Source organism: Myotis daubentonii, chromosome 2 (genome assembly GCF_963259705.1).
Source record: "Myotis daubentonii chromosome 2, mMyoDau2.1, whole genome shotgun sequence".
Lineage (NCBI taxonomy): Eukaryota > Metazoa > Chordata > Mammalia > Chiroptera > Vespertilionidae > Myotis > Myotis daubentonii.
Genome location: NC_081841.1, coordinates 213,206,425 through 213,233,394, shown reverse-complemented (window position 1 = coordinate 213,233,394; position 26,970 = coordinate 213,206,425). Strand labels below are relative to the sequence as shown.

General features: G+C 41.5%; 1 protein-coding gene across 1 annotated transcript; it reads left to right on the top strand.

Annotated features, from left to right (window-relative positions):
- On the top strand, window positions 1–26,955 carry LOC132228720 (cytochrome P450 4V2-like). Its single transcript, XM_059685626.1, has 11 exons — window positions 1–329; window positions 6,991–7,103; window positions 9,303–9,388; window positions 10,143–10,333; window positions 10,714–10,783; window positions 12,461–12,587; window positions 14,863–15,048; window positions 20,432–20,534; window positions 24,915–25,049; window positions 25,142–25,321; window positions 26,731–26,955. Exons 1-11 carry the CDS (start codon window positions 29–31, stop codon window positions 26,901–26,903), a joined length of 1,665 nt encoding a protein of 554 aa, XP_059541609.1. The 5' UTR covers window positions 1–28; the 3' UTR covers window positions 26,904–26,955.
- Window positions 26,956–26,970: the final 15 nt, after the last annotated feature.

Below are 26,970 nucleotides of genomic sequence, written 5' to 3'. Positions count from 1 at the left end.
GGGACTCCTCCCAGGCCCCGCACTTAAAATGCAGGGGCTGGACCCCGCCCTGGCCCCAAGCACCGGGCCCCAAGGTTCAGGGTCACAGTCCCCTGCAGAGCCGACCGCTGGCGCGATGGTGGCCGTCTGGCTGGTGCACGTCGGGCAGAAGCTGCTGCTCTGGGGCGCGCTCGGCGCCATCTCCCTGGCGGGCGCCACCCTCATCCTGAGCTTCCTGCAGATGATGGCGAGCTATGCGCATAACTGGCTGCAATTGAGGCCCATCCCCAGCGTTTCGGGTGCCTACCCCTTCCTGGGACACTCGCTGATCCTGAAACAAGGAGGGGAAGGTAAGGGACTGCGCGCCTATGCTGGCCGCATCCCCACCAAGACCTGTCGGGCCCCTTGCAGGGAACCGCCTGCTTACCCGCCTGGAGCACCAGGACTGGAGATGCAGGCTGCTGGGTGAGGGCGACTCTACCACCCCCTGGATAATGGGTTCCCAGTTCGCTCCAGTTTTCATTACACATAAGTGAGTGTTTCTAAACTCCCGTCCTTCTGCCTTTTCTCTTCTCATTTTCACAACTCCTGGCTGCTGCTATATTAAAACACTGCCTGTAACCTTAGCTGGCTTGGCTCAGTGGATAGAGCTTTGGCCTGTGAACTGAAGATTAGTGGGTTTGATTCAGGTCAAGGGCATATGCTTGGTTGCAGGCTGGATCCCCACTGGGTGGCCTGCAGGAGGCAGTTCATCAATGATTCTCTCTCATTGATGTTTCTAGCTCTCTCCCTTCCTCTCTGAAATCAATAAAAATATATTTAATAAGAAAAACAACAACAACAAAAACACCGCCTGGTTTTTCTTCTGTCTTTACTGCTAAAGTCCTAAAGGCAGACACAACTTATAACTTAGTCAGCCTCTCTCTCTCTCTCTCTCTCTCTCTCTCTCTCTCTCTTTCTCTCTCTCTCTCTCTCCAAAATAAGGGACAAAAATGCACTTGAGAGCAGAGCTTCTCCCTGCAGAAATCACAAGACTTGACCACAACTTTATTTCTCCTTGGCCCTTCTAAGGAGGTTACATACCAACATGAATTATGATGTTATTCACCAAGGCCTGCCCCAAAAGTCATACAGAAAGTTTCAGAAATCTTATTTGTTAAAGAGTTTATTGTTTTTTATTGAAAGTATCATTTGAAGAGATAATTTTATGTTATGTTATGATAGGGGTAGAGGGGTCACTTTAAGTTAGAAAGCTCCTAAAAGTCCCTGGTGTTTGCATCCCCCATGAGGGGGGGTGAGTTAGATCTTAGCCCTTCATCTTCGTGGCTAAATAAGTTGAGATGCCCAGAACTGAAAAGATTTGCCCCAAATGACATATTTTAAAATGAGCCCAGAACTAGAATCCAATCAGCCCTCCTTTTAACTGAAGACGTTTTATAGACGGAACATCAATTTCAAAGCGTAAAGGGTTATTTCTTTTCCACTTTCCTTTCTCCAAGTAAAAATAATGCTGTCATTTCAACTTTACAGGAACACATGAGGCCTCATGGGAGAGTGTTACCAAAATACAGAAAGTGTTTCTGGCAGAAGAAATCCCAGTAAACTTTTAACCAACCAAACATCAATGCTACTAATGCTGCAAGTGATGCAGCAGATTTTGATATATGAAAACTACACTTGTAAACATCATCATGGCAAACACTAAAGACAGAGTTAATCTTCCCTTCTACCCAACGGCTTTACAATATTAAAAAATAATGGTGTAGAAATATAGACCCCTCCTCCTCAACAGGAAATGATATACTTAAGAAATCTCATCATAGTCTTTTGGGGGGATTTTTCTAAGAATTGAAATCTCTAGTGAATAAGATCCATTTCAAAACAAACTGTGAGTTATTGGATTATTTTAAGGAATTCTCCTTATAATTACTTCTGGAGAGGAGAGCATGGTACCAATCTTTGCTCCCTTTGTGCTTGTAACCAAATTGCTTGACTTTGACAAGTTGTTTAAAACTCTTTAAGTTAGAGTGCGTTACACTTTACTTGTAAACGTCACCATATTACAGTTACTTTCAGGATTAAATTTAATGCGTGCATTTGCTAGTCCATTGTCCAGAACTTGGTTTGAGTCCATTTTTTCATTGTCAATCATGCACTTATTTGAGGCCCTCCTTTGTGCCCAGCATTGAGCTCAGCAAAATTGGGCATAGCACAACATTTAAAGGTATAGTCCCCATCCTCAATACACTTGTGTCTTGTACAAGAGGCTGTGCCTTTCATTGTGTGGCCACCATCCACATTCTGGCCTCAGAAGTCCCACCTGGAGAATTGCAATGGACTTCCAACTAGGCTGTTGAACTCTACCTTTTGCTTTTTCAGTCCTTTTTGTCAACACCTGTCTTCCCCAGCTGCCCCCTGCCATTGGGCCCACCTGAGGCCTTCAAACCATGGATTTTGATTTCCCTGTCTCCTCTGTTGGACCAGACCAAGGCAGTGATTATGGCCATGCTACATATATTTTGACACTGTTGATCTGACCTAGCTCTTTTCACAGTATTTTAGCCAACGGTTTGACTGGAAGGCATTTTGAATGGGCGTGATGTAATGGTGAAGATGACACATTGTGTGTCTGGGTGCCTCGGGTACAAAGCCAGGCCTATATTTACCAGCGCTGTGATATTGTGCAACTACTTAGCTGTGCACAACTTCCTCAGTTGTTCACTAATTTCTGTAATAGTGCTTCTCATCTGACTGTGGTGAGGCATAAAAGACATAAGGCATGGAAAACCCTTAACACTGGTCTGATATTTAAATACCTTCCACAGCAAAGAAGTATGACAAAAATGAATATCAGCCATTTTAGAAGACTCATTATTAGGTTTTGAGAGGCCCACATGTGCAAACACTTTAAACAGTTACTACTGTTTATTCAGTATCACATGCAATGGACATCCCCGCGCTTTAGCCTCCCTCCCGCTGCACTTTGAGCAGCTTGCCCTGAAGCCCAGGGGTGGGGGAAGCTGAGATGGGAGAAGGAGCAGGGAGAGGTGAGTATGTGAACATTTCTTGGCACGAAAAAGAGCTGAGAAGTTTAATAGTTGTTTTTTTTTAATGCCATGTCAATCTGTCTGTAGGGCCCAAATTCCCTTGTTAAACAACCCGTCAAAATCTCAGGTGCCGTCCATATTAGTAGCCTCACAGTGCTGTGGGCATTAATTCCGCTGCTGTCAAGGGGGCATTCCCTTTGCCTAGAAGAAGCCTGGGTACCACATGCCTCCCAGCTAGTCAGCTCTCCTTATCCCTCCCTCCCTGGATTTTGCCAGCAATCTCAGGAGAGTGCCTCATTTCCTAACCTAATTACAAAGTCAGTCCTCCCCTGACCTCATGTTGTTTGACTTGGGCTCTGTCTAACCATTGCCAGGTCTTTTCTCTGAGGGCTGGACCCTGTACCCCAATCCTTTAGTCACTGTGTTCCCCCACCCCACCCAACCCCCACTCCGGGTTGCACTCATCAATTTAGTGTTTCCTGACCTGACCCAGAGTTTTGTCATGTTTGACCTTTCTGAATGCTGGGCTGCATTCCCCAGATGGGGCCTCCGGGATTTCAATACAGAAAGTGTTAACTCCCAAACTTTCCTCCCTACTTCAGTGTTGTTGGGATTACTGGTCACCATTTCCCCACACCCACTATAAGGACCAGCCATAAAGCAGGACCAGGGCCCTCAGCACTGGCTGCATCAAATCCCCGTCTTTTTCCCACCCCCAGAAGCTTCCTGTGGCCCCGGAATACCAAGTTCTTCACAGATCCCACTCACCTCAGTGTTATTGTCCTAAAATATAACTCTGTGGTTCTAGCACTCATCAGGAAGTTTCAGATATTGCCTAGAGACTATAAAGGAAAATCCAACTTCTTTAGCCTTCCAACACTCCAAGCTCATCTATCAATATTTTCATCCCCAAACTGTGCTTTGGCTCAACCTATAGGCAATTTTCAGACCTCCCTGCCTCTGTTTCACTAATTCTGCTGCTTGGTTTACCCTAACTTCCTCTTTCTTCCTTTAAAAAGCCAACTCATTCTTTTATGCCCAAATGCCATCTCTTTCTTGGAATTCCTCCAGTCGTTTCAATGAAAGTCAATAACTCCTCAGACTTAAACTTCTAATTTAACACCCATTTCATCTAATCTGATACTGTGATTAGTACCACAGTGACCATCTCCTCTGACTATAAATTCCTTGAGAGTACGGATCTGTTCCTTCCTGTGGAATCCATGACTCAATTCAAAATCTCGCCTGGCATACAGTAGAAGACCTTGACACATTTTCTGAGACAGGTATTTGGTAGAATCACTCTCAGTTTGGATTTGTCTGTTGTTTTATCAGAGTTTCATTGAGGTTATGCATTTTTGGCAAGAACACCATATGTAATGTTGAAAACGTTCCCTCTAAAATCAGGAAGATAAGGATGCTCACTCTCACCACTTTATTCAACATAGTATTATAGGTGCCAGTCAGAACATTTAGGCAAGAAAAAGAATGCAGACAACATGATTGTTCATATGGAAAACCCAAGATACTCCACCCCCCATGTTAGAATTAATAAATAAATTTAGTAAATTTGCAGGATATAGAATCAATATACAAAAATCACTTGCATTTCTTTATGCTAACAATGGACTACCAGGAAGAGAAATTAAGGAAACAGCCCCATTTACAACTGAATCAAAAGGAATAAAACACCTGGGGATAAATTTAACGGAGGAGGTGAAAGTCCCGTGCACTGATACCTATAAGATATTGGCTAGAGAAGTGATACAAACTAATTCTATCATTACTTCTTCTGTCACACAGACTGTTCCTGTTTGGAGCATTAGGAGCTTTTCAGGTTGGCTGCTTGTTTTTTCAACCTGGCCCATCATTTTTTGAGCACTTCCTTATTTCCGGTACCATAATATATTCCACTCTTCTGGTATTTTCTCTGCCTTGGCCCTACAATCAATGACTTCTCCAAGGGGAATTGGTTTATTTTATTGTAGGACAGTATTTAGAAATACTGAGATCTGGTGCCTGTACTAGAAGTTATATGACCAGAAATCTTGTTCAGAATATCACAGAAGACTTTGCAGAAAAATCACATTTAAGATGACACTTGAAGAATAAGTGAGTGTTATGAGACAAAAAGCAGTAGGAATAAGAGCTTCCTACAAAGAGAAGAGGTCCTATAGAGGCCCTGACACATTTGAGAAGTTGAAGGGTTAGTAAAACAGAAGACTTTTTAAATTTTTTTTCTTGAGGTTCACATTGGTTAATAACGTTATCTAAATTCTAGGTGTACAATAGTATATTTTGATGTCTGTATAGTCTTTTGGGGCAAGACTTGCTTCAGTGGGGCTTTGGTACTCACTGAGTCTGCCCCCTGAGTGTGTCCCTTATGGATCTGAGGAGTTGTAATCTGGATGGTCCCCCTCTGACCACTGGGTACACTTTCTCTTGGATCTTTAAGGAGGTGCTAATTTAGCCTATGCCTGAGGCTCCCCAGCAGGAGCTATGGAGAGATCTGAAGATTCCTATTCTTTGTTTGGGGTATGGAGGTGCCCAGATGAGGCCCAGCTGTGAACCAATGCAAGCTGCTGTGGGGCCTTGGGCCTTCTTTTGGAAGTTCTGGGTCTCTCTGACCCAGCTGCAGTTTGTTAGGTAATTTTCAGATTGCAAAGGGCCAGGCCTTTCATATGTAAAAGCCTCTGCCACAGCTTGGGTGGGGCAGGGTCTCAGGGAATCAACAGGACGGAGCAAACAGCTATGGCTGATCCTCAGTCCTACCCTAAGAGGCTCCGAGTCTCAGTGTCCCGGTAATCGCTGTAAGCACCTCTGAGAGAAAGCCGCCCTCGAGTTCACACCGATGCCAGACAGTCCAGTTTCTCCCCGTATGAGTCTGGGTCCCCAGAGACTTGCCAGAACTGAAGTTCAGAGCAGTCTTGAGCTTGAGACTCCCTCCCGATTGAAAAAGACAACTGTGTCCTCAGTTGCCAGCCCTTTCCACGTGCGCCTTTGTACCTCTGCACTTTACTTCTGCACCTCCTCTGAGTCTCAGTGTGCTTTTCTCTTTCCTTCTAGTTGTAGAATTTTCACTCAGCCAACCTTCCTGTGGTTCTGGATGATGTTCGTTTTGTGTTTTAGTTGTATTTTTGAAGTGGTTGTGCGAGGCAGCAATTTTAGGTGTTTACCTATGCCGCAATCTTGGTTTCTCTGTTTTATCTTTTTAAAAATTTTATTCTTTATTGATTTCAGAGTGCAAGGGAGGGGGGGAGAGAGAGAAATATCAGTGATGAGAGCGAATCATTGATTGGCTGCCTTCTGCATGCCCCACACTGGGGGTTGGGCCTGCAACCCGGGCATATGTCCTGAACAGGCCAATGCAATATTATCACATCTTTTTTATCCATTCATCCATTGATGGACACCTAAGGTTGTTTCCATATCCTGGCTATTGTAAGTAATGCTGCAATTAACATTGGTGTACATATATCTTTTTGAATTAGTGTTTTCATGTTCTCAGATAAATACCCAGAAGAGGAATTGCTGGATCATATAGCAGCTCTAATCTCAATTTGTTGAGGAACTGCAATACTGTTTCAGAGAGGGTGAAAGGGAAGCATCTATCTACCAGGGCTGGAGAGTTGGGACAGGTATCCCTTTCTACAGAAGAGTAGCCTGTGCATTTCAGGAGAAACTGTACAACCTCAATGTCCTTGGGGAAGGCATGTCATAAGGCCACTACAAACATCCACAGTGCTTGGCATTTCTCAGTTAACAAGGTTGTTGCATATATATCATTCATAATTCAATTAGCCTCATAATTCATTCACTAAATATTTAGTAAGGACAACTGTGTGGGTTAGCTTCAAGACGTGAAAGATCTGGGATACACTGAGTTAGTTGCCTAAAGTAAAGAGTAAAAAACCCAAAAAAGACACAGTAAAGAACTTATTTAAAATTAAATATTTTCTCCTAGAGTTTTTCCAGCAGGTGATTTACTACACCGAAAACAACAGACATGTGCCAATGCTGAAATTCTGGCTTGGTACAGTACCAGTAATAGTCATGTATAAGGCCGAATCTATAGAGGTGAGTCGATGGTAACTATGATCTATGCTTCACTGTATATTTGATGGCGTGAGAATCTCATTAGACTAAGCAGCAAATATATGTCCTTATATTTAATTGAATTCATTACAATGAGGATTCCATTAAATTTCTAAGGCTGTGAAGGTGCCATTTAATGCTTTCCAGATATAGTCTGAGTTCTGAGAAGAGTAGCAGCTTCTACATGTCTATACACATTTGGTATCAGGTAATATATTTTTCCTCCCTTTTTGGGAAGTATTCAGTTGAACAGAACTATAAATAGATTATTGTACGTGGTGAGCTCATATAATCTTCCAGGCACCGTTTTAAGTTTACAAAAGTAAAAGACTAATAAAATATTTTTGTTTACCTTAAGATGCTCAGAGTAACCATTATACTTTTATTATTTGAAGTTGATTTTTAAAAAGAGAACACTAATCTGATATTGATGGGGAAGGTATTGTTAATTCACGCTATTGAAATTACTCCTAAAAATTGTTTAACTTTCTTTTACTTATTATCATGATATTGGGGGTATTATTTTATGCTTTGTTGACAAAGGATTTGGGTCAGGAAGTAAAAATGGAATAAACAGACCTTCTCTTCATGGAGAAAAATTAACAGCAGTATTTCCTAGGGTTTTTGGGCTTGGATACACCTTTCTTACTCATTGTGGTAAAACTCTTACAGTGTCTCTGGTACCACACTGCCCAATGTACTGGCCCAGAGGAGATAGCGAGAGGCCACATGTGGGATGTCAGCCATTGCTGGCCTAGTATAACTGGGCTTAGTACATGTGCATAGAAATCTGTCCAAAGTAGGGAACTGCAGCAAGATCCTGAGAGGCATTTTGTGCATATGCTCATCCCTTCTGCTTTACTTTGGCTCCAGGCAACCTAATTTTACCCATGGTTCCCGATGCTACTTACATCCTGGAGACATTCAAATGTGTACCTAGTGTTAGGTTAGGTGGCTCAGGAGGCGGCGCAAGAAATAGAGTCCAGTGAATCAGAAAAGAAAGGGAAGGAAAAGGTTTATTCTGCGTCCCCGGGAGACCCACGTACCCCCAGGACAGGGCACGTGGATTCACACCAACAAGGAGGGGGGCGCTTTTTTATACTGCAGTTGGGTGAGGGGCGGGGACATGAGCTGAGGAATTCTCTGCCACAGGGGATGGGCAGGGGTATTCAGAAGAAGTCCATATCTGTGTGGGGGTATGTGGATTCAGGGAGAAGAAGCTGGTATCTGTGTCTGGCACGTTGATCTGTGAGAAATTCCAGGGGAAGTTCATTGTCTTAGCACATGTCTGCATGTATCTGATCCTGGGCTCTCTCCAACCTAACATCTAGTATAAGCCTTTTTCCTGAGCTTCATACCTGCTTTCAGGCTATGGCAATTTGAATGCCTCCAAATCAACATACCTGATAATGAACTTGTGATTTCCTTCTTCCTAAATGTGGTCATCCATTGCTTCACCCACCTCTCTTTCCTCACTCCTACCCTCAGAATAAACAACTCCACTTGGCTCCTAATTCATGGCAGGAGTCAGGGAATTATCTTGGACATTTTCCTTTCAGTCAAATCTAGCTAGTGTGGGAAACTGTTATTGCCTTCACTATCTGATAAGCTTAGACAGAGAACCCCGGAAGGCTGGGTGCCTTTGAAGCCTTAGCAAAGGTCGGAGCTAGGCGCCACCTCTGTTTGTCCAGACAGTGGTAGCTGAAACTAATCCCCCATTTATTATTATGTAAATCCTTGCTGATGGGCTAGTCTGCCTGTTGCAGGGGGTCACCTGCCTAAGGGCTATGCCATGGGTGCATCCCAGATCAATAAAAGCTTGGTGAGGCCTGAGCACGGAGGAAGTCCTTCGGGACTTGCTGCCTGGTCCCCCAATATTGCAAAATTATCTCGTGTCTTTTTCTCTCATTTGTTGTGCGGCTCCTCTTTCAGATACCGAACCCTACTCCACGCAGAACGTGGAGGGAGTCTTACTCGACAGCTAGTATCGAAAAGTGAGAGACAGTTTTATGCTCCAAACTCTACTTGCATTTCTTTGAGTCATAGTAATGAAAATGAACCACAAAAAAGTAATTGTTATGAAATGTTACTTTAGAAAGTAGTTGTGTCTAGCCCAGTATTCTTATAATTAAGGTTGCTTTCATATCTCTATTTCTCATTTTTCTTTTCTTTCTTTCTAAGGTAATTTTAACTAGCTCAAAGCAAATTGACAAATCTCATCTGTACAGGTTTGTAGAACCATGGCTTGGCCTAGGACTTCTTACAAGGTAAGTCAGTGTAAATCGGTAAAGCTGTCTTATGCGTAACACATCAGGCATTGACACGGGTAGTTTTCCTGTAGCAAGAATGTGCTGTCAGGTAGTAGGGAGAAGCTGAAAGGTTGGGTGGTAATGGACCTGTGAGAGACAGGAACCCAGGGTGTAGAGTAATCTCCAGCCATGGTATTCAATAATGATGATCACCAGTGTTCCAAGGAGAGTTAGAAAGTCCCAATGTAGAAATGGAATACGGCACAGGGGAGTTTTGAGCAGGGAAATCTTGAAAATTCAATGAAACAGGCAGTCATCCTCAGAGAAGTAACTGGAGCACAGTAACCTCAGTCCTTGAGCTGCCATCCAGCAACAGGACCCCATCAACTGAGAAAGAGAAAGCAGGACTTCGGTGGGGACTTTGGAGACTTTGAAGATGTTTGAGATCCAAGTAGACTCATGGAGCTCCTGGATCTTCAGAGGGTTAAGGTTGGATAAAGGGGGGAAATTTCTCATTTTTGGAAACTCAGAACTTAGAAATCTAGAACAATTACTAAAATTTTCAATGTTGATGAGAGCTTTTTGAAATATTGGTAATATAGAAGGAATATCTAAAATATGCCCATCCTGTAACTGTATATGAATCTCCCCTTGACATTCTGACCAAAGCATTTGGGAATCTGTAATTAAGAAGAATTTGTTGTCTTGACTAAGCTTTATTTGCTTTGGATGTTGCTTTTCTCTTCTTTGTAACCATGTCTTGTATTTCTAGTACTGGGAAAAAATGGCGCTCCAGGAGAAAAATGTTAACACCCACTTTCCATTTTACCATTCTGGAAGAGTTCTTAGGTGTCATGAATGAACAAGCCAACATATTGGTTAATAAGCTTGAAAAACATGTTGACGGAGAAAAGTTTAACTGCTTTTCTTACATCACTCTTTGTGCCTTAGATATAATCTGTGGTAAGTCTCATGGATTTGTTTCTAGAACTATGGTGTAAACATACAATGGCCCAAATAGAAAATAACATTTCACTGGGAAGGCAAATGAAGGGGTTAGAAAGGATATTGGCTTCTTTGGGGCGGTCCTTCTGCTAAATTAGGCTCCTGCAAAGCATTACCCCCTGCTAGGGCTTCAAGCAGAGCCAACCTGCCAGGAAGGTCAGAGGGAAGAAGGAGCATGAACAGGGAGGAGGAGGAACAAAAGGTGCAAGAGTGAAAGGGGACAGGAACAATTCTAAAATATGTAAGAATTTATGTCTTTTTTGAAGTGTTTGTCACTGGAGAATAAACAGAAGGCATGTGCATGAATTGAATGGTTGCTTCTCACCCATATTTTGCAGAAACGGCTATGGGCAAGAATATTGATGCTCAGACTCATGATGATTCTGAGTATGTCCATGCAGTTTACAGGTAAACGGAGCCCTTCTAATTATTTTTAAAATTGTTACAGATTTAAGCTTTAAAAAATATTGCTAGTAATTTTTGGTTTGTCTTGTACCTTTTTCATTGTTTCAAAATGAAATATTGCACTAAAAATAAACCTAATTATATATGCATGTATTTTAACAGTAGAGGATTTATTGTAAAAATTATGGCACAGCCAGGCTCTGGTATAATTTTAAATGATTATTTTATGATATGTTGAGAAATTACATTATGATGATTATTAATAAGATAAAGATAAAGACAATATTTTTAGTATGATAACCACTAGGTATAAAAAAATTTTCATTAAAAAAACTTGTAGATATCATTACAGAATTTTAGCTATGATTATTGTTTTGTGTTATGTGCTTCTCTTTCTTGTTTGAGTTGTTATTAATTATTTCTTCCCAATTTTCTGCACTAAGTATGTATTATTTTTTAATTGAAATAATCATATTTACTTTGAAAAATTGCTTGAGATTATTCCAGTATTAAAGGCAGGGCCAGGGTTTGATTTGAGGAATTCTGTCTTTAAGTCCACTGCCCATTTAATTTTAACACATATTAAATTACTAGAGGCCCAGTGCATGAAATTCGTGCACCTGGGGGGAGGTGTGGTTCCCTTGTCTAGATTGTAAGATAGCACAGGCCAGGCCAAGGGACACCAGTGCTGCATGATCGAGGCCAGGGAGAGATGCAAGATGCTGGCCAGCCAGGAAGGGACCCCAGGAGGGCTCCTGGGCATGTCTGGCCCATCTTGCTCAGTCCCATTTGGAAGGACACAAGCAGCAAGCTAACGTACCGGTTGGAGTATCTGACCTCGTTGGTCAGTGCATGTCATAGCAAGTGGTTGAGCGGCCGTAGCATATCATTAGCATATTAAACTTTGATTGGTTGAATGGCTGACTGCACGATGAGACACTCAACATGTAAGGCTTTTATTATATAGAATATAATCTGCCGTTCATTACACAAGGTACTGACTAATTTTATAGTGGTCCACAGTACAGAATAATAGGGAGACAAGCATTGAAACAAATAAGTATAAACTTATAAACTATAATAATTGCTTAGAAAGAAAAAGTAAAGTTGATATTCGAGAAGAAAACAGCAATAGGGCCCACAGATTGAGTGACCAGGAAAGGCCACTCTGCAGAATTGGCCTGTAAGCCGCTCTCAAAGGAGATCATATCTAGGTCTCTCTACTACACCACTGGAAATGTTGAGGGAGGGACTCAGGACAATGATGTGACAGGGGGCACTTTACTGGAGAGGAGGACAGCCAGAGGAATAATCAAGCAAATCCGTGGACATTAAACAGGCAGATTTCATCCCACCCTGTGGTATAAGAGCTACAGGCAGCTCAGGGAGGTCCGGAACTCTTCCTGGAGAAACAGAAGGAGAGATCAGATGGCCATCTAGTAAGGATGTTTTGCAAAGCATTCTTCATTTTCTAAAGGACCCATTTAATTTTTAAGCTTCCTAGGATGTGTAATAAACCATGCCTTCATTGTTGAGCATAAAGCATAGAGCTCTTAGTAGCCACTGAGACGAATTATTATCATTGCCACATATTACCCTCATTGAGACCAGGCACCAAATAGGTACTCAAGCAATGCACATTCTGATATATCAGCTGATACATTTGCATCCTGTTTATAGGATGAGTGACTTGATACTTCGAAGAATGAAGACGATTTGGTTCTGGCATGATGTTTTGTACCTTTTGTTTAAAGAAGGAAGGGACCACAGAAGGAACCTAAAGATCTTACATAATTTTACCACCAATGTAAGTCCTCATTTTTTTATTGTGGACAAACATACATAACATAAAGTTTATCATAATAACCATCTTAAGTGTACCATTCAGTGGCATTAGGGGCATTAACAATGTTGTGCAACCTCTACCACTATTACTTTCTAGAACTTTTATAAGTGCATGACTCCTATGTTTGTTAACATGCCCAGTCATTAATGTTCCCTACTGGGGGAGGTTAATCTACTGGGGGAGGTTGTCTATAAATAAATAATTACAAAATGTGATATAAGCGATGGTAGTTTATTAACAAAATGGGTACTATGCTAAGGGAATAAAGATACAGGTTTCTGTGTTATAAGAATATTCTAAAAAATGTTTGGATTAGGAAATGGTTTTCAAAGACAAAGGGCATTTATAGCAGTATCTTAAACTGGAAAAGATAAAAATTAACTAGATATTACTATTTAATTTTAAATGACAAGTAAATAGTAATGTTCTGGATATAGTCTGTCTTTGTGTTAAAATTATGTATATTAAAGGCAAACTTTAATTGAAAACATGCATTATAATTTAAATGTACAGATAAAAGTGGTCAAGTAATTATACTTATCCTTTGCTGTAAATTTTAGTTTAAAACATGATGGCCTTGCTTCCTGACCATGTGGTACCGCCTCCACTAACAGATCAAGTTGTTAGAGTCCCTAGATGTTAGATCAGTGATTCCCAAAGTGGCCGCTACCACCCCCTGGTGGGCGCTGCAGCGATCCGGGGGGCGGTGATGGCCACAGGTGCATTTGTTTTAACTTTTTGTATTACCTTTCTATTCTGAGTTCAATAAATAGTTTCATAATTTCAAACTTCAATGTTTCTAATTTACACCTTTCTTTACTATATTTTACAAAAAAGGTAGAAACATTAATACATATATCTTTCTGTTTAATTGCTATTAAAATTAAAAAAAAATTAATTTCCAGGGGGCGCTGAGTAATATTTTTTCTGGAAAGGGGGCGGTAGGCCAAATAAGTTTGGGAACCACTGTGTTAGATTAATGAAATGTTGGAGTGAGCTGCCCTCAGTGGAGTATAGCATAATTGCCTGGCAAGAGGTGAATGGTGAACAGTTTGCATTTTATGGGTATAATTACACTTGTCTTCAAATTTCATGCATTAATATCAGTATCAATAATTAATGAATTAAAAATTGGATGATAATATCAAAAATTGTAGACTGAGTGCAAGGCACTAGGGGTTCCACCAAGAATCAAAGAGAGGACATGGTGCTTGCCATTATGGAACTTGGGATCTGTTCATGCAAAGCGGAAGCAGGTTTGGACAATTGCCTGAAAGGAGGAGAAAGTTGAAATGTGTAACCAAATTAAGCTCAGGGGCTTTCATTCTTTTATTCATTCAAAACATACCTGATGAACATTTTTAAAATGCCATGCAGTGGTCTAAGGTTAGAAATATATCAATGAATAAAGACAAATTTGCTGCTACATTGAAGTTGGAGGAGAAAGTCACTAAACAACAAATACAATGCCAAGTAGTAAGTGAAATGGAAAAAAGGTAAAGTAGGCTTAGGAAGAGAGTGAGTGCTAGGGACTAGGGTAGCAGTGACCCTGACAGTGTGACAATGGGCAGCAGAGCTTTAAAACTAGGGAGGAAGCTAGTCATGCTGGCTTCTGAGGCAAGAATATTCTAGCAGAAGGAGTGGCAAGCATACATGGTGATTCTTTTCTCCAATACAACACGTAATTAGAATGATCTATAATTAATCTATTATATAATGACTAGGGGCCCAGCATGGGAGATTGCGCGAGAGCCAGAACCAGTGTGCCCTGGGACCCAGAGTCAAGTCCCGCTGGTGCCGTGGGACACAGCATCAAGGCACCTTCTGGTAACCCGTCTTTGTGGTTATGGCTTTCAGACCATTGTGTTTTTATTCTATGGATTGTGTTCTCTCCACCACCCAACTTTTTCTCATGAGCTCTTTCAACTCGCTGGGCCCTATTCAGGAGACTACTACTCTATTCCCATGTTGGAAAGGCTGCAAAAATAGTCCTTAGAAATGATGTATTCGTCTGACATTGTATTTGTTTTTAAAAATCTTATCAAATAACGCCCTAAAAATGTTCACAGAAAGCTTTACTATATTTTTTCAAAAACCTAAGTTCCTGTTGAGTGAGACAGAACAGGAAAGGCTTAGAAAAAATCAATTAAAGAAGCGAGTATATTTTCACAGGAAAATGGATTATTAGGCCATATCAAATTCCACACAAAAGCATGTGATCATTTAAATCATACAGGTCATCAATGAACGGGCCAATGAAGTAAAGAGAGATGAAGAAGGTAAAAGTGATGACAAAGGCACGACCCTCTCCAACAGAAAACGCAAGGCTTTTCTCGACCTGCTTTTAAATGTGATGGATGATGAAGGGAACAAGCTCAGCCTTGAGGCTATTCGAGAAGAAGTGGACACTTTCATGTTCGAGGTATTTTGTCTTGTCATGTTAGTCTCAGGTATCATCACTAAACAAATTACAGTTCCTGTTATATAACAAGAAAAACGATTTTTTAAAAATTAATATTGGTAGTTAAAACAGCTAAGGATGAAGAAATAGCCAGCACTAATACTTAGACATGTTTAAGCATTTAATATAAAATTAGAAATAACATGAAATAGCAAGGATTATTTGTAGCCACATTTTAAAATATGTTGGGATCCTTGGTATGATGATCTGTTCTCAATTTATTTTTAACTTAAAAATAATCAATTTATAGGAATTCTTTTAAAAAGTTTTTAGCATTTTTTAAAAGTCTAATCACATTTTGAAGTAGCTTGTTATAACTGATGAAGAGTCATTATATTGTAGTTAGAAAATACAAAGTTTAAGACCCTATAAATACCAGATCAACTTTCTTCTTCAGAAAAAGCTGTAGACCTGTATGGATTTTTTTTCTTCCCAACATCAGGGAAGTTTTCTGTCATTATTTGTTCAAACTGGTTTTCTATTCCTTTCTCCACCTCCTCTCCTTCTCGCACCCCTATTATGCACATGTTGTTTCCTTTCTTGTTGTCCCAAAGCTCCCTTAGGCTCACCTACTGCTTTTTAAGGTTTTTTTGTTTGTTTGTTTTTCAGTTGCTGCTGTGTTTATGTGTTTTTTCCTACCTTGTCTTCTAATTTGCTGATGTTGTACTCAGCTTCTTCAAGTCTGCTGTTGAAGCCTTCCTTTGTGTTCTTTATTGCAGCTAGGTCATTCTTCATTTCCTCTTGATTCCTTTTTATGTTGGTGCCATTCTTAGTCAGCTTCTTATAATTCTCATTGAATTGTGTGTATTTATCATGCAGATGTTTGAGCATCCTTATAACCATTACTCTGAATTCTTTCTCTGATAAGTTACTTGCCTCCATTTCATTTAATTCCCTTTCTGGTGATTCCTTTATTTCTTTGCTTTGGGGATTGTTTTTATGTCTCCCCATTTTTTGCTGTAATGTTTTAATTGTTTCTATGTCTTAGATCCAACTGCTTTGCTACCCAGGTTGTTTTGGGGGGGGGTGCTATTTTGCTGATGAGTTTTGGGACCCAGTGGTGCAGTCTCTCAGTTCTCCTGAGTTTGGTGATCTAGTGGAGCCTACTACTTGAGCTATTTGAGTTCTCTTGATGTAGTTGGGTCTTGAATGTTAGTTTATTAAACTTGGATGAAGTCCCGTCATGGATTGGCAATGTGACTCACCCCCAGTTTCATTGTGCAAGCTGTTGTGGATGTGATTGTGGTTCCAGCTCTTGTGGAAAGGGTTGCCTGAGGTCTCACTGGTATGTGCTCACTATGAGTTCCCAGAGTGCATGGGCTAGGGAGTTTGGGGTCTTGGGGCCTGAGGTTCAGGTACTTTGACTTTGGCTGGTGTTGTGTGACTCTTGCTGGGGTAGTGTCACTCTGTAACTCACTATGAGGGTCCTGGAGCCTGGGATGGTGGGGGCAGCTGTACCGTAGCCTGTGGTTGAGGCAGTGGGACCCTGGCCAAAGTGATTTCCCTCTCTGAATGATGAGGGTGTTCAGGATCCAGCAGCTCAGGTTGTAGGAATCTCGGAGTCTATGGCTGAAACAATGTGACCTCGTCTGGGGAAGCGGGTCCTCAGTAACTCACCTAGGTGTCCAGAGGTAGGCAGACAGGAGGGAGATGTCATGTATCCTGTTGAGGGAGCTGTGCACCCTTCATCGGAGAGGCACACACCCAATGGCAGCTCACAGAGGGGCCCAGGAGCCATCTGCTGGGGCTATGTGCTCGTGGGGCCCACAAGCTGGAGCTGCAAGATCATGGTGTGCCGCCAACTGGGGGAGAGAGAAGTCCCAGTTTCTGTTCTGGGAGCTGTGTGCCTTTGGTTGGATATGTGTGCCCAGTGGCAGCTTACAGAGGCACCCTGGAGCTGTCAGCTAGGGCAGTGGCTCAGGGGGCCCATGTACTGGAGCAGCACTACCATGGAGACTGGATGTTGGCAGCCAAGGTCATGCCTTGAGGTGGCTCAGAGAGGCACCCTGGAGCCACCTGCTTGGGGGCAAACTCAGGGGACCTGTGTGCTGAAACCACATGATCACTGTGTCTGTGGGGAGGCAGCCGCGAAGGGGGAAGTCGGAGTTTCTACTGCCAGGGCTGTGTGACCTTATTTGGATATGTGCACACCCAGTGGTGACTCACCAGGAGAGCCTGGTCTGCCAGCTTCTGATACTCCTGCCGGATTTAACTGTCCCTCACTCATGCACACACACACTACACTTGTGCACACACTCCCCTGTCAATTCCTCACTCAATCACACCCTCTCCCTCACCTCCATCCTGCCAGCCACCATCTTCCCAGCTCCTTCTAGTAGAGAATTTAACCAGTTTGTGATTCTAAGGAAATTTCTGGTCTTTACATTAAAAAAAGAGACAAATTTAAAAATACATAGTATCATTGATTATTTTTTAGGCAGATAGAGAAAGGGATAGGGAGAGAGAGATAGAAACATCAATGATGAGAAAAAATCATTGATTGGCTGCCTCCTGCATGTGCCCTGATGAGGAATTGAACCGTGACCTCCTGATTTATAGGTCAACACTCAACCACTGAGCCACACAGGCTGGGTAAAAAGATGAATTTTTGCAAAGATAATTTTACTAGTGACTACATTAAATATTATAAAGAGAAAACCTCTTAACATGTGGCTTACCAAGTAAAGATTAAGAAATGGTTTTAAAAGGCAGCATGTGGAATATCCTGGAAATAGAAGAGAGGGAAAACCATCAGTTTTCAATGGCAGACTTCATGCATTTTGTTTGCTCTGCCTGCAGCCGCTTGGGTTGAGTCCTTCCCCAGGGAGGAAGTTCTGCGCCCTGTAGCAGGAAACAAGAGATGTGAAGGGTTTACAGACCTGACCTCTCCCAGGTCTGTGCTGACTGGCCAAACGAGACAGGCCCAGTCATTGCAGATCTCTGACACAGTCCCCCTGTGTGGAAAGTGGAAAGATGAGCTATATCAGTGGTTTTAAACTTCTATTTTAAGCAGATCACTTTATAGAAAAGAAACATTATGCAGAAAATGGACAACTAATTCACTAAAGAGTGGGCTGTGGGGCCAAATCCCAGCTCTGACCTATACTAAAAGTGTGACCTCGGCACCTCCTCTCCCTTTTGAGACTTCTGTGTCCTCCTTGGTATAGCATGGTCCTCACAGAACAGCTCTGAGGACTAGGTGCATAGTTTTCGAATGTGAACCAACCATCGTGCCTGGCACATTCTTGTGCAACAGATATTAGCTGGTGTCTGATGTTGAAGTGGCCGCTATACCCACACATGCATACACACACTCACACCTGCACATACACATCCATCTCCCACCAGTAACATCTCACTTCCACACACACAAAAAACAAACTAAGGATCTCTTTCTTGCATCTCTAACATTCTTTGAAGTTCTAATTTTTTCCTTCTTCCCATGAAACAGTAGGCATAGCATGTGTAACTACAATATTCTGATCTCCTCCGTAAGAGGATGCAGGCTGTTGCTGCCAGGACTTCTATTTAATTATTTTAATTTTAAATTTCATTTTATTTATTTTTAAAATCTTTATTGTTAAAAGTACTACATATGTCTCCCATTTTCCCCCAATAAACCCTTATGGCCTGCTCCTGCCCCCCACCCCAGGCCTTCACCACCCTATTGTCTGTGTCCATGGGTTATGCATATATGCATACAAGTTCTTTGGTTGATCTCTTCCCACCCCCTCTCACACCCACCCCCTCCTTCCCTCTGATATGGAACAGACAATCTGTTCCATGCTTCTATGTCTGTGCCATGCCTTTTAGGCTCCTGGTCTGGCTGATTCTTGCCCTGCGCAGTTCCGCCAATGCACTTGTTGGCTCTGTGCTTTGTGTTTTCTGCCTTTGGGTCACAGAAAAAAATAAAACAGGAACTTCATTTTCAAATTTAAGGGAAGCTATTAAAATTGTTTAGCAAGAGCATGTCCTCTATGACTTTGCTAAACAACTGAGTGACATGGGCCAGCTTTTGTCTGGACTTCAGGGTCATTTCTGTAAAGAAATTGCAAGTATGAGAAAAGACAATAATGCCAACATCAGAAAATTTCAGAAAAGTCCTCAACAATTCCACTTAGAGATAAAGCAAGTGCTTCAGAACTTCTGCCCAAGAGATGAAATATTACAATGGTCACTTGTGTTGCATAGGGTAAATGGACCAGTAAGAGTTATAATAGTATCTTTTATTTTTCAAATACATTTTTTTCCTGAAGAACTTACCATTTTGCATGTGGATGTCCTGCTGAGATGAGGACAGGAAATAAGGGGCTGATGCCTACAGACACTGAATGGACAGAGAATAAGGTCGCCCAGGGTGTGAGCATCAGCATTGGAGCTGGACTCTCCTCACCCGGATCCTCCACGCTCCCCGAGGTGAAGAGTGTGGGCTCTGCTTTGTCATCAGAAACTCCGAGGGTCCTACTCTTGCCTCCACCTCCTATGAAGCTGCCGGGCCCTGGGAAAGTCATGTAGCATCTTTTGGGGGCTCAGTTTGTCATCTCTAAAATGGGAATAGCAGTATCAAGAATCCCATGGAGATTATAAATATATATATTTTTATTGATTTCAGAGAAATGTATTTTTATTGAAGGGAGAGGGAGAGACAGAAACATTAATAATGAGAGAGAATCATTGATTGGCTGCCTCCTGCATGCCCCCTACTGGTGATTGAGCCCACAACCCCATGTGTCATGACCAGGAATCAAAACATGACCTCCTGGTTCATAGGTCGATGCTCAAACACTGAGCCATGCCGGACAGGCCCCCATGGATTTTCTGTGAAAAATAATTGAGTTCGTTTCTGCAAAATGTTTGGTATTTTGCCTCAAACTCAGCAAGGTTTAAATGGGGTATTTATCAACCTCTTGATATAGATACTGTTGCTCAGAACCAGCCATGTGCTCCCTGGAGTCTGGGTAAAGTCGACCATACAAGTGGGGGACAGTGGAGAAGTGCAGATCTGGCCACTTGGCTCAGGAAAGTCACACTTTTATTTCCCCAAAAACAGTCCAGCGCACGGAGTGCCCTCGGAATGCCTCCTGTCAGCCCAGCCCAGTCACTCTCACCAAGTATGTGACTCTGTCGTATTGAATGTCCCTGTACCCAGAGGCATCCCCTTTGAAGGGATTGTTTCATTAGTTTGTTCCCCATGGAGGTAAAATACTGTATAAAATTAACTTGTTCTGTCTGGGGTCACGTCACAGCTGTCAAATCCAGAGCCAATTCAAAATAGAGTTAGCATCCCTAACCTTCTCAATAGAACTCTGCTTTCTAAGCTATTTTTTTTCTCTTACATTTGTAGGGCCATGATACAACTGCAGCTGGAATGAACTGGGCCTTGTACCTATTGAGTTGCCATCCAGAAGTCCAGAAAAAATTAGACAATGAACTGGATGAAGTGTTTGGTATGTAGGGCTCTTTCACTACTTACACTGAAGGTCCCAAGTCACTGAAGCAAATGGCATTCTTGCTCATTAAGAATGTGCAGTCGGGCCTGTTCTAAAGACACTGTAATAAGCAGGAAGGCTGCCATATGGGATCCCTTCCAGGCCGAATGTCCTTTGGAAGACCTCATCCATTTGTTTATGGTCCTTTGCTGATTGCTTGGCGTGTGACTGCACCGGGGGAAATCCTGGGGCTACATAGATAAATATCACTGTCCTCAAAAACCTTGCTGCTGCAAGTGAAGCAGACACTGTGTAGAAAGTATCAAGTCATGGTTGTGTGCCAGGGGAATAGGAGGAAGGGGCTAGCAGAGAGCAGAGAGGAGAGGTGAAGCTGGTTAGCGGGTCTAGGAGAGCTGCTCCGTATAGGATTGTTGTGGGTTAAGCTGATGGGACATACATTTCTTTTGTACAACCAGTAACTGGTAGGTAAGGAGTCCTAGGCTGATGCCAATAGGGATGTTGTGAGAATCCTGGGCTTGCTCTTTTCTCTCTCTCTTTCATTTTTATCATGGTGGATTTTGTTTTCGCAATTGTTGTTCTGTGTCTTATGTTTATCTCTAAGGCAAGAAGGGGAGGAGGGGATGAAGGATAGTATTAGTCTCCTTTGACTGCTCTTAGGCTCAAATATTAATTTTATTTTAATCACCTTTCTTCCATTTCCAGACTAAATTTATTCTCTTACAGTTATGGACACCAGAAGGCCCAGATCAGTATCTCTGAGTTAAATCAATGTGTTGACAGGGCTGCACTTTTTGGAAGCCTGAGGGGAGAATCCATTCCTTCTGGTGACTGCCAACATACCTTGGCTTATGGCCACATCATTCACATCTCTGTCTCCATCTTCACATCACTTTCTCTTCTGTGGGTGTGTGTCAAATCTTCCTCTGCTCCCTCTTATCATAACATTTGTGATGGCATTCATGGCCCAACTGGACAATCCACGATCATCTCTCCATTTTAGGATCCGTGATAAAATCTTCAAAAGCACCTTTTCCCAAAAAAAGTAATATTTAAATATTCTAGGGACTAGGACCTGATATATTTGTGGGTCATGATCAGCTTACCATAAAGGAACTGTGCATTGTGCCATCAACTTAATCCTTTTTTAATCAGATTAATCAGATGTCATATGGCTTCCCATGGCTGGGAAGAGAAAGGTAAACGTTGGGTTGGACAACGAACAAAGTGGTGTCTTATAGATTTTCCTAGTGCAAAGTGGTGAAGGAATAGCCCTGACCTGTATGGCTCAGTGAATAGAGCCTCAGCCTGTGGACTAAAGGGTCCTGGGTTTGATTCCAGTCAAGGGCATGTACCTTGGTTGTGGGCACATCCCCAGTGGGGGATGTGCAGGAGGCAGCTAATAAATGTTTCTTTCTCATCAGTGTTTCTAACTCTCTATAGCTCACCCTTCCTCTCTGTAAAAAATCAATAAAATATATTTTTTAAAAAGTGGTGAAGGAATAATAAAGGAAAAGAGGAGGAGATGGAAGACATTCTGGAAAGAGAGGCTCCAGTTGAACAATGGCAAAGTGGAGAAGTTGGAAGATAATAGTAAGCATCAAAGGACAGGTGGAATTCAGAACATTTGTTAGAACCCATTGAGAGGTAAAGTGGGAAAAGTAATTTCATGTACAGATAGTGTGAGGACTGGATTTTCATACCAAGAGGGAAGACTTTGTTTCGTAGAATGGAGATGATCTAAACTTCTGGGCTCTGTTTCTGTTGTCATTTCATTTTTCCTGTATTGAATTTCTCTCAGATTGCCTCTGGTGGGCAAATTGGGTATTCTAGAAACCCAGGTTCTTTTGGAATGTGTTCCCATGTTGGTGTTTTTTACAATTTTTAGCCCAATGCAGGTGTCACAAATGCTTTTGGATCTCACATGATTAGTGACACCATTTTTGCTAGAATTTTTATTCGGCTGCTTCTCATGCTTTTTGCTAATTGTGGCTCACTTCTCTTCTATCCCCAGTATTAGTTCTAAACATTTTTTGAGCCACTGATGTTTGGATATTGAGATATAAGCATTCATTCCTCTTTTTTCGTTTTGTTTTGTTACTGGTGTAAACTTCACATTTAGTTTCAGTATAAGAAAGCAACGGGTACATTTTTAATGTTTAAAATTGAGCATTATCTTTTCTTTCCAGTGAAACAAACAAACAAAAATCACATAAACAGGAACAAAATTACAGTAGAGAATGACAATTCCAAATAAGATTCTGCAGGTCCGCTCTTCTCCTATTGAGTTTCAAGCCTCAGGCCATTATTAGGAGAGAATTTTATTTTAAAAGTATCATCTTAAACTGCAAGAGAGTCCATTAAACATCACAATTAAACATACCAAAGGGGAAGCCCTGTTGTCAAAATGCCCGCTTAACTAACCCAAACATCTCATATCTACCCTTTGACCTTCTATAAACCCATTTATTTTTATTTTAAAAAATGTTCCATACAAGAAAAAGTAGACAGGTGTATGTCAGTAAATGCTAACTATCCACATTCACAGAGACACAGTGTAATCTGTGTGCTCAGTGTACAGAGAAAAGAGGAAAATAGCTAGAATTCTGTGCACTACTGCGCGGGCTGAGCCTCCAGCCTCCAGCGGAGCAACGAAGCAGAAAGTTTTTCTTTACCATGGAGCACAGGGGCATTGATTCCATATACTGTTTGTTACAGAGTCAGGAAGGGATAAAAGTTAATTTGGACTTGTATGCATGCATATAAGCCTAACCAATAGACATAGACAACATGGGGGTGAGTGCATGAGTGGGGGCATAGGAGGGCAATGGGGAGATAAGGACACAAATGTTATACCTTAATAAATGAAGAAAAATAAATTTTAAAAATCAATGGAAAAATACTTCTAAAAGTAAAGAAAAAAAAGTGAATTTGGAACAGAAAGCGTTAGAGATTCTTTTCCCACTGTATTTTACTCAAGGTATTTCCCCCCAAATAAATTGAGAACCAGGATGTAAGGGAGAGAAAAGACTTTAAGAGCAGAATGACTGAGCCTAAAAGTAAAGCAAAACCAAACCAAACCTAGACTGTAACTTGCTCCCAGTGATTGGAGGAAACTTTTAAAAGAAGGGTGGAATCCATCAGTGTTCCTTAGTCACCGTCTCTTTCATCCTCATCAGCTTCTTTGTTGGTAGCTTTTAATCCTCTCCCTCTCCCCCTCCATCATCATGTTCTTCTCTTCTCCTTCCCCATCTTCATCTTCCATATCAGGATGCAAGTAGTAATGAATTGGATTTTGGCAAATACCACCTTTGATGATCTCTCCCAACATACCTGCACCTGCATCAGAATGGCCATAAACTAGATTTTTGTTTCTCGGCCTCTTCCTGCTGGCTTTATACTGCATTGGATTTGAACATTTCATCAAATCCTTTCCAGATATTTCGTGGACTTTGAAAATGCATCACAGCTTGCACTCAGATGAAATTCTTTGGGTGCAACTATTTTCCAAGGAAGGGTTTTCATCACAATGAAAATATGTTCTGTGACCTGATTTATTACTTTTCCATTCTGTACTTCAACTCTGGTTAAATAACACAGTGCCTTTCCATCCGTCTCCCTGAGCAGTGCAGGATAGAGATGGTTGTGCAAATGTTGTGCTCAAAAATGTGGGATTTGGGCCATCATTCCTACCTCTTCTGAAAAACAATGGTTGGTAGAATTTGTTATATGTCAACCTTCAGAATCTTCTCGCTGGCTTGTTCATTGAGTTGGTCTGTCTCATTTTTTTGCTTTCTCAATATCTTTCTGCTGTGATTTTTCTCCCCTTGGCAAGTCCAAGAAGCCATTTGGTTTTTTTTTCTGAGGAGGAAATGGAGAACATTTGGGGGCCAGGCTATGGGAAGAGTCCAGGAACCTGACCCAGGAAAAGATACACTTCTGAAAGAGGCTCTGATAATTCAAACTTAAATGTTTTAAATTTATAGTTTCATACATTCACAATGTTATACAACTGTCACCTCCCTCTAATTCCAACCCATTTCAGCAGCCAAAAGGAAACCCTGCGCCATTAATCAACCACTGCCCATTTTCTCTTCCTTCAGTCCCTGGCAGCACCTCATTTACACTCTGTCTCTATGGATTTATCTTCCCTGAGTACTTCCTCCGAATTTAATGATACGTGTGACCTTTTGTTCCTTTTTTTTCCCTTAGCATTATTGTCTCATTTTTTTATCATCTATACTATTAAGAATTTTACTTTTGCTGTTTATATTTAACATTCAGTGTATTGATGTTATAATATATTCTTTTTTGATGTCTTACCCGCTAAACCCAAATCGTTCTTTCATTTATTTTATTTCATGTATTTATTTTGATCAGGGAATTCTGATCGCCCTGTTACCTTAGAAGACCTGAAGAAACTTAAATATCTGGAGTGTGTTATTAAGGAGACCCTTCGTATTTTTCCTTCTGTGCCTTTAATTGCCCGTGAACTTAATGAAGATTGTGATATTGGTGAGAATTCTTTCATGAAAGTAGTGGGGAGAGTGGACTTTTCTGTGTCTGTCTTGCTCTGTTCCCATGACATATCAACTATCTCATGACAGGGGGATACAACATCGTGAAAGGCTCTCAAATACTCATCGTTCCCTACGCACTGCACAGAGACCCACAGTACTTCCCAGAGCCTGAGGAGTTCAAGCCAGAGCGGTTCTTTCCCGAGAATTCGATGGGACGCCATCCATACGCATATGTGCCCTTCTCTGCTGGACCCAGAAACTGTATAGGTTTGTATCCATCAGAATGGGTTTGACCTTTCAGGCGCACATGACAGGGGTTTCTCACAATAATGTCTTTGAGATGTAGTGTCTCAGATACAAGTCTGTAAAAAAAAAAAAATACTTGTTTTATTTTTACCCCCACTTTACTAAACTGTCGTAAAGTATATCAGTTTTCTAGGGCTGCTGTAACAAAGCAACACAGACTGGGTGGCTTAAATGACAGAATTTTATTTTCTCATAATTCTGGAGGCCAGAAGTCCCAGATCAAGGTGTCTGCAAGGCTGGTTTCTTCTGAGGCCTCTCTCCTTGGCTTATAGATAGATGTCTTCTCCCTGTGTCTTCACATAGTTTATTCCTCTCTCTCTCTCTCTCTCTCTCTCTCTCTCTCTCTCTCTCTCTCTCTCTCTGTTTCTAATTAGTACCCACTCAAGGATATGTTTTTATTGATTTTTAGAGAGAGATGGAAATATTAATGTTAGAGAAACATTGATTGGTTGCCTCCCATACATACCTCAACCAGGAATCTAACCCACAACCTAGGTATACGCCCTGATGGAGTTGAACTCACAACCTCATGGTGAATGGGATGACATACCAACCAACTGAGCCACCCAGCCAGGGCTTGATCTCTTCTTTTTATAAAAACAACAGTCAGTTTGGATTAGAGTCCATCCATAGGATCTCATTTTATTTTAATCACCTCTTTAAGGTCCCAATCCCCAAATGCAGTCACATTGTCAGGTACTGAGGGCTAAGAATTCAGCAGATGAATTGGGCGGGAATACCATTCAGCCCATAACATAAAGCATAACCAGTTTCATAGTAGAGTTTTAAAATGTAGATCTTTGGATTGAAGTAGAATATACTTTATATGGTAGTAAGCTTATTTATAGCAACTAGTTTATTTAACCTGTTTTCATTGCTTTTAAGAATTGCTTTCTTCAAAGCCAAAATAGAGAATGCTCACCATAGGACCAGCGGAAGTACTTCAACAAAATGAATGAACATTGCCATGCATTGTACACACTTTTGGCTTTAGTATCTCTGGCGTTTTAGTTTTTATGTAAATGCAGGCATTGGTACAATGAGGGCTGGTAACTCTATAGTAAACTACATGAAAGGCCCAGTAGGAAAGCGTTGTAGAGTAGTGGTTTTCATGCTTCGATGAGCCCAGGATTCACATGGGTGCTGCGTGGGCTAGATTCCTTGTCCTCAGAGCTATTCAGATGCACTGGGTGGGAGCAGGGAAGGGCACCCAAGAATCTTTATTATTAGGAAGCATTCTGAGTGATACTGGTTCTCCCAGGGCCTGTTGTGAAAATCTAACATCATTTGCTCCCTCTACTAGAACCTGTTCTTTCTCCCATTTGAGATATATCTGTAATTAAAGTTGTGCTATTTACATTAATATGAAGGTCAAAGGTTTGCCATGATGGAAGAAAAGGTCGTTCTCTCATGCATCCTGAGGCATTTTTGGGTAGAATCCACCCAGAAAAGAGAAGATCTCGGTCTGGCAGGAGAGCTAATTCTTCGTCCTACTAATGGCATCTGGATCAAGTTGAAGAGGAGAAATGCAGATGCATCTTAACTCTAGTATTGGTCTGTGCCTTAGTAGGAATAAAGTCTTTTTTTAAGAGAAACTTTGCATTTACAAT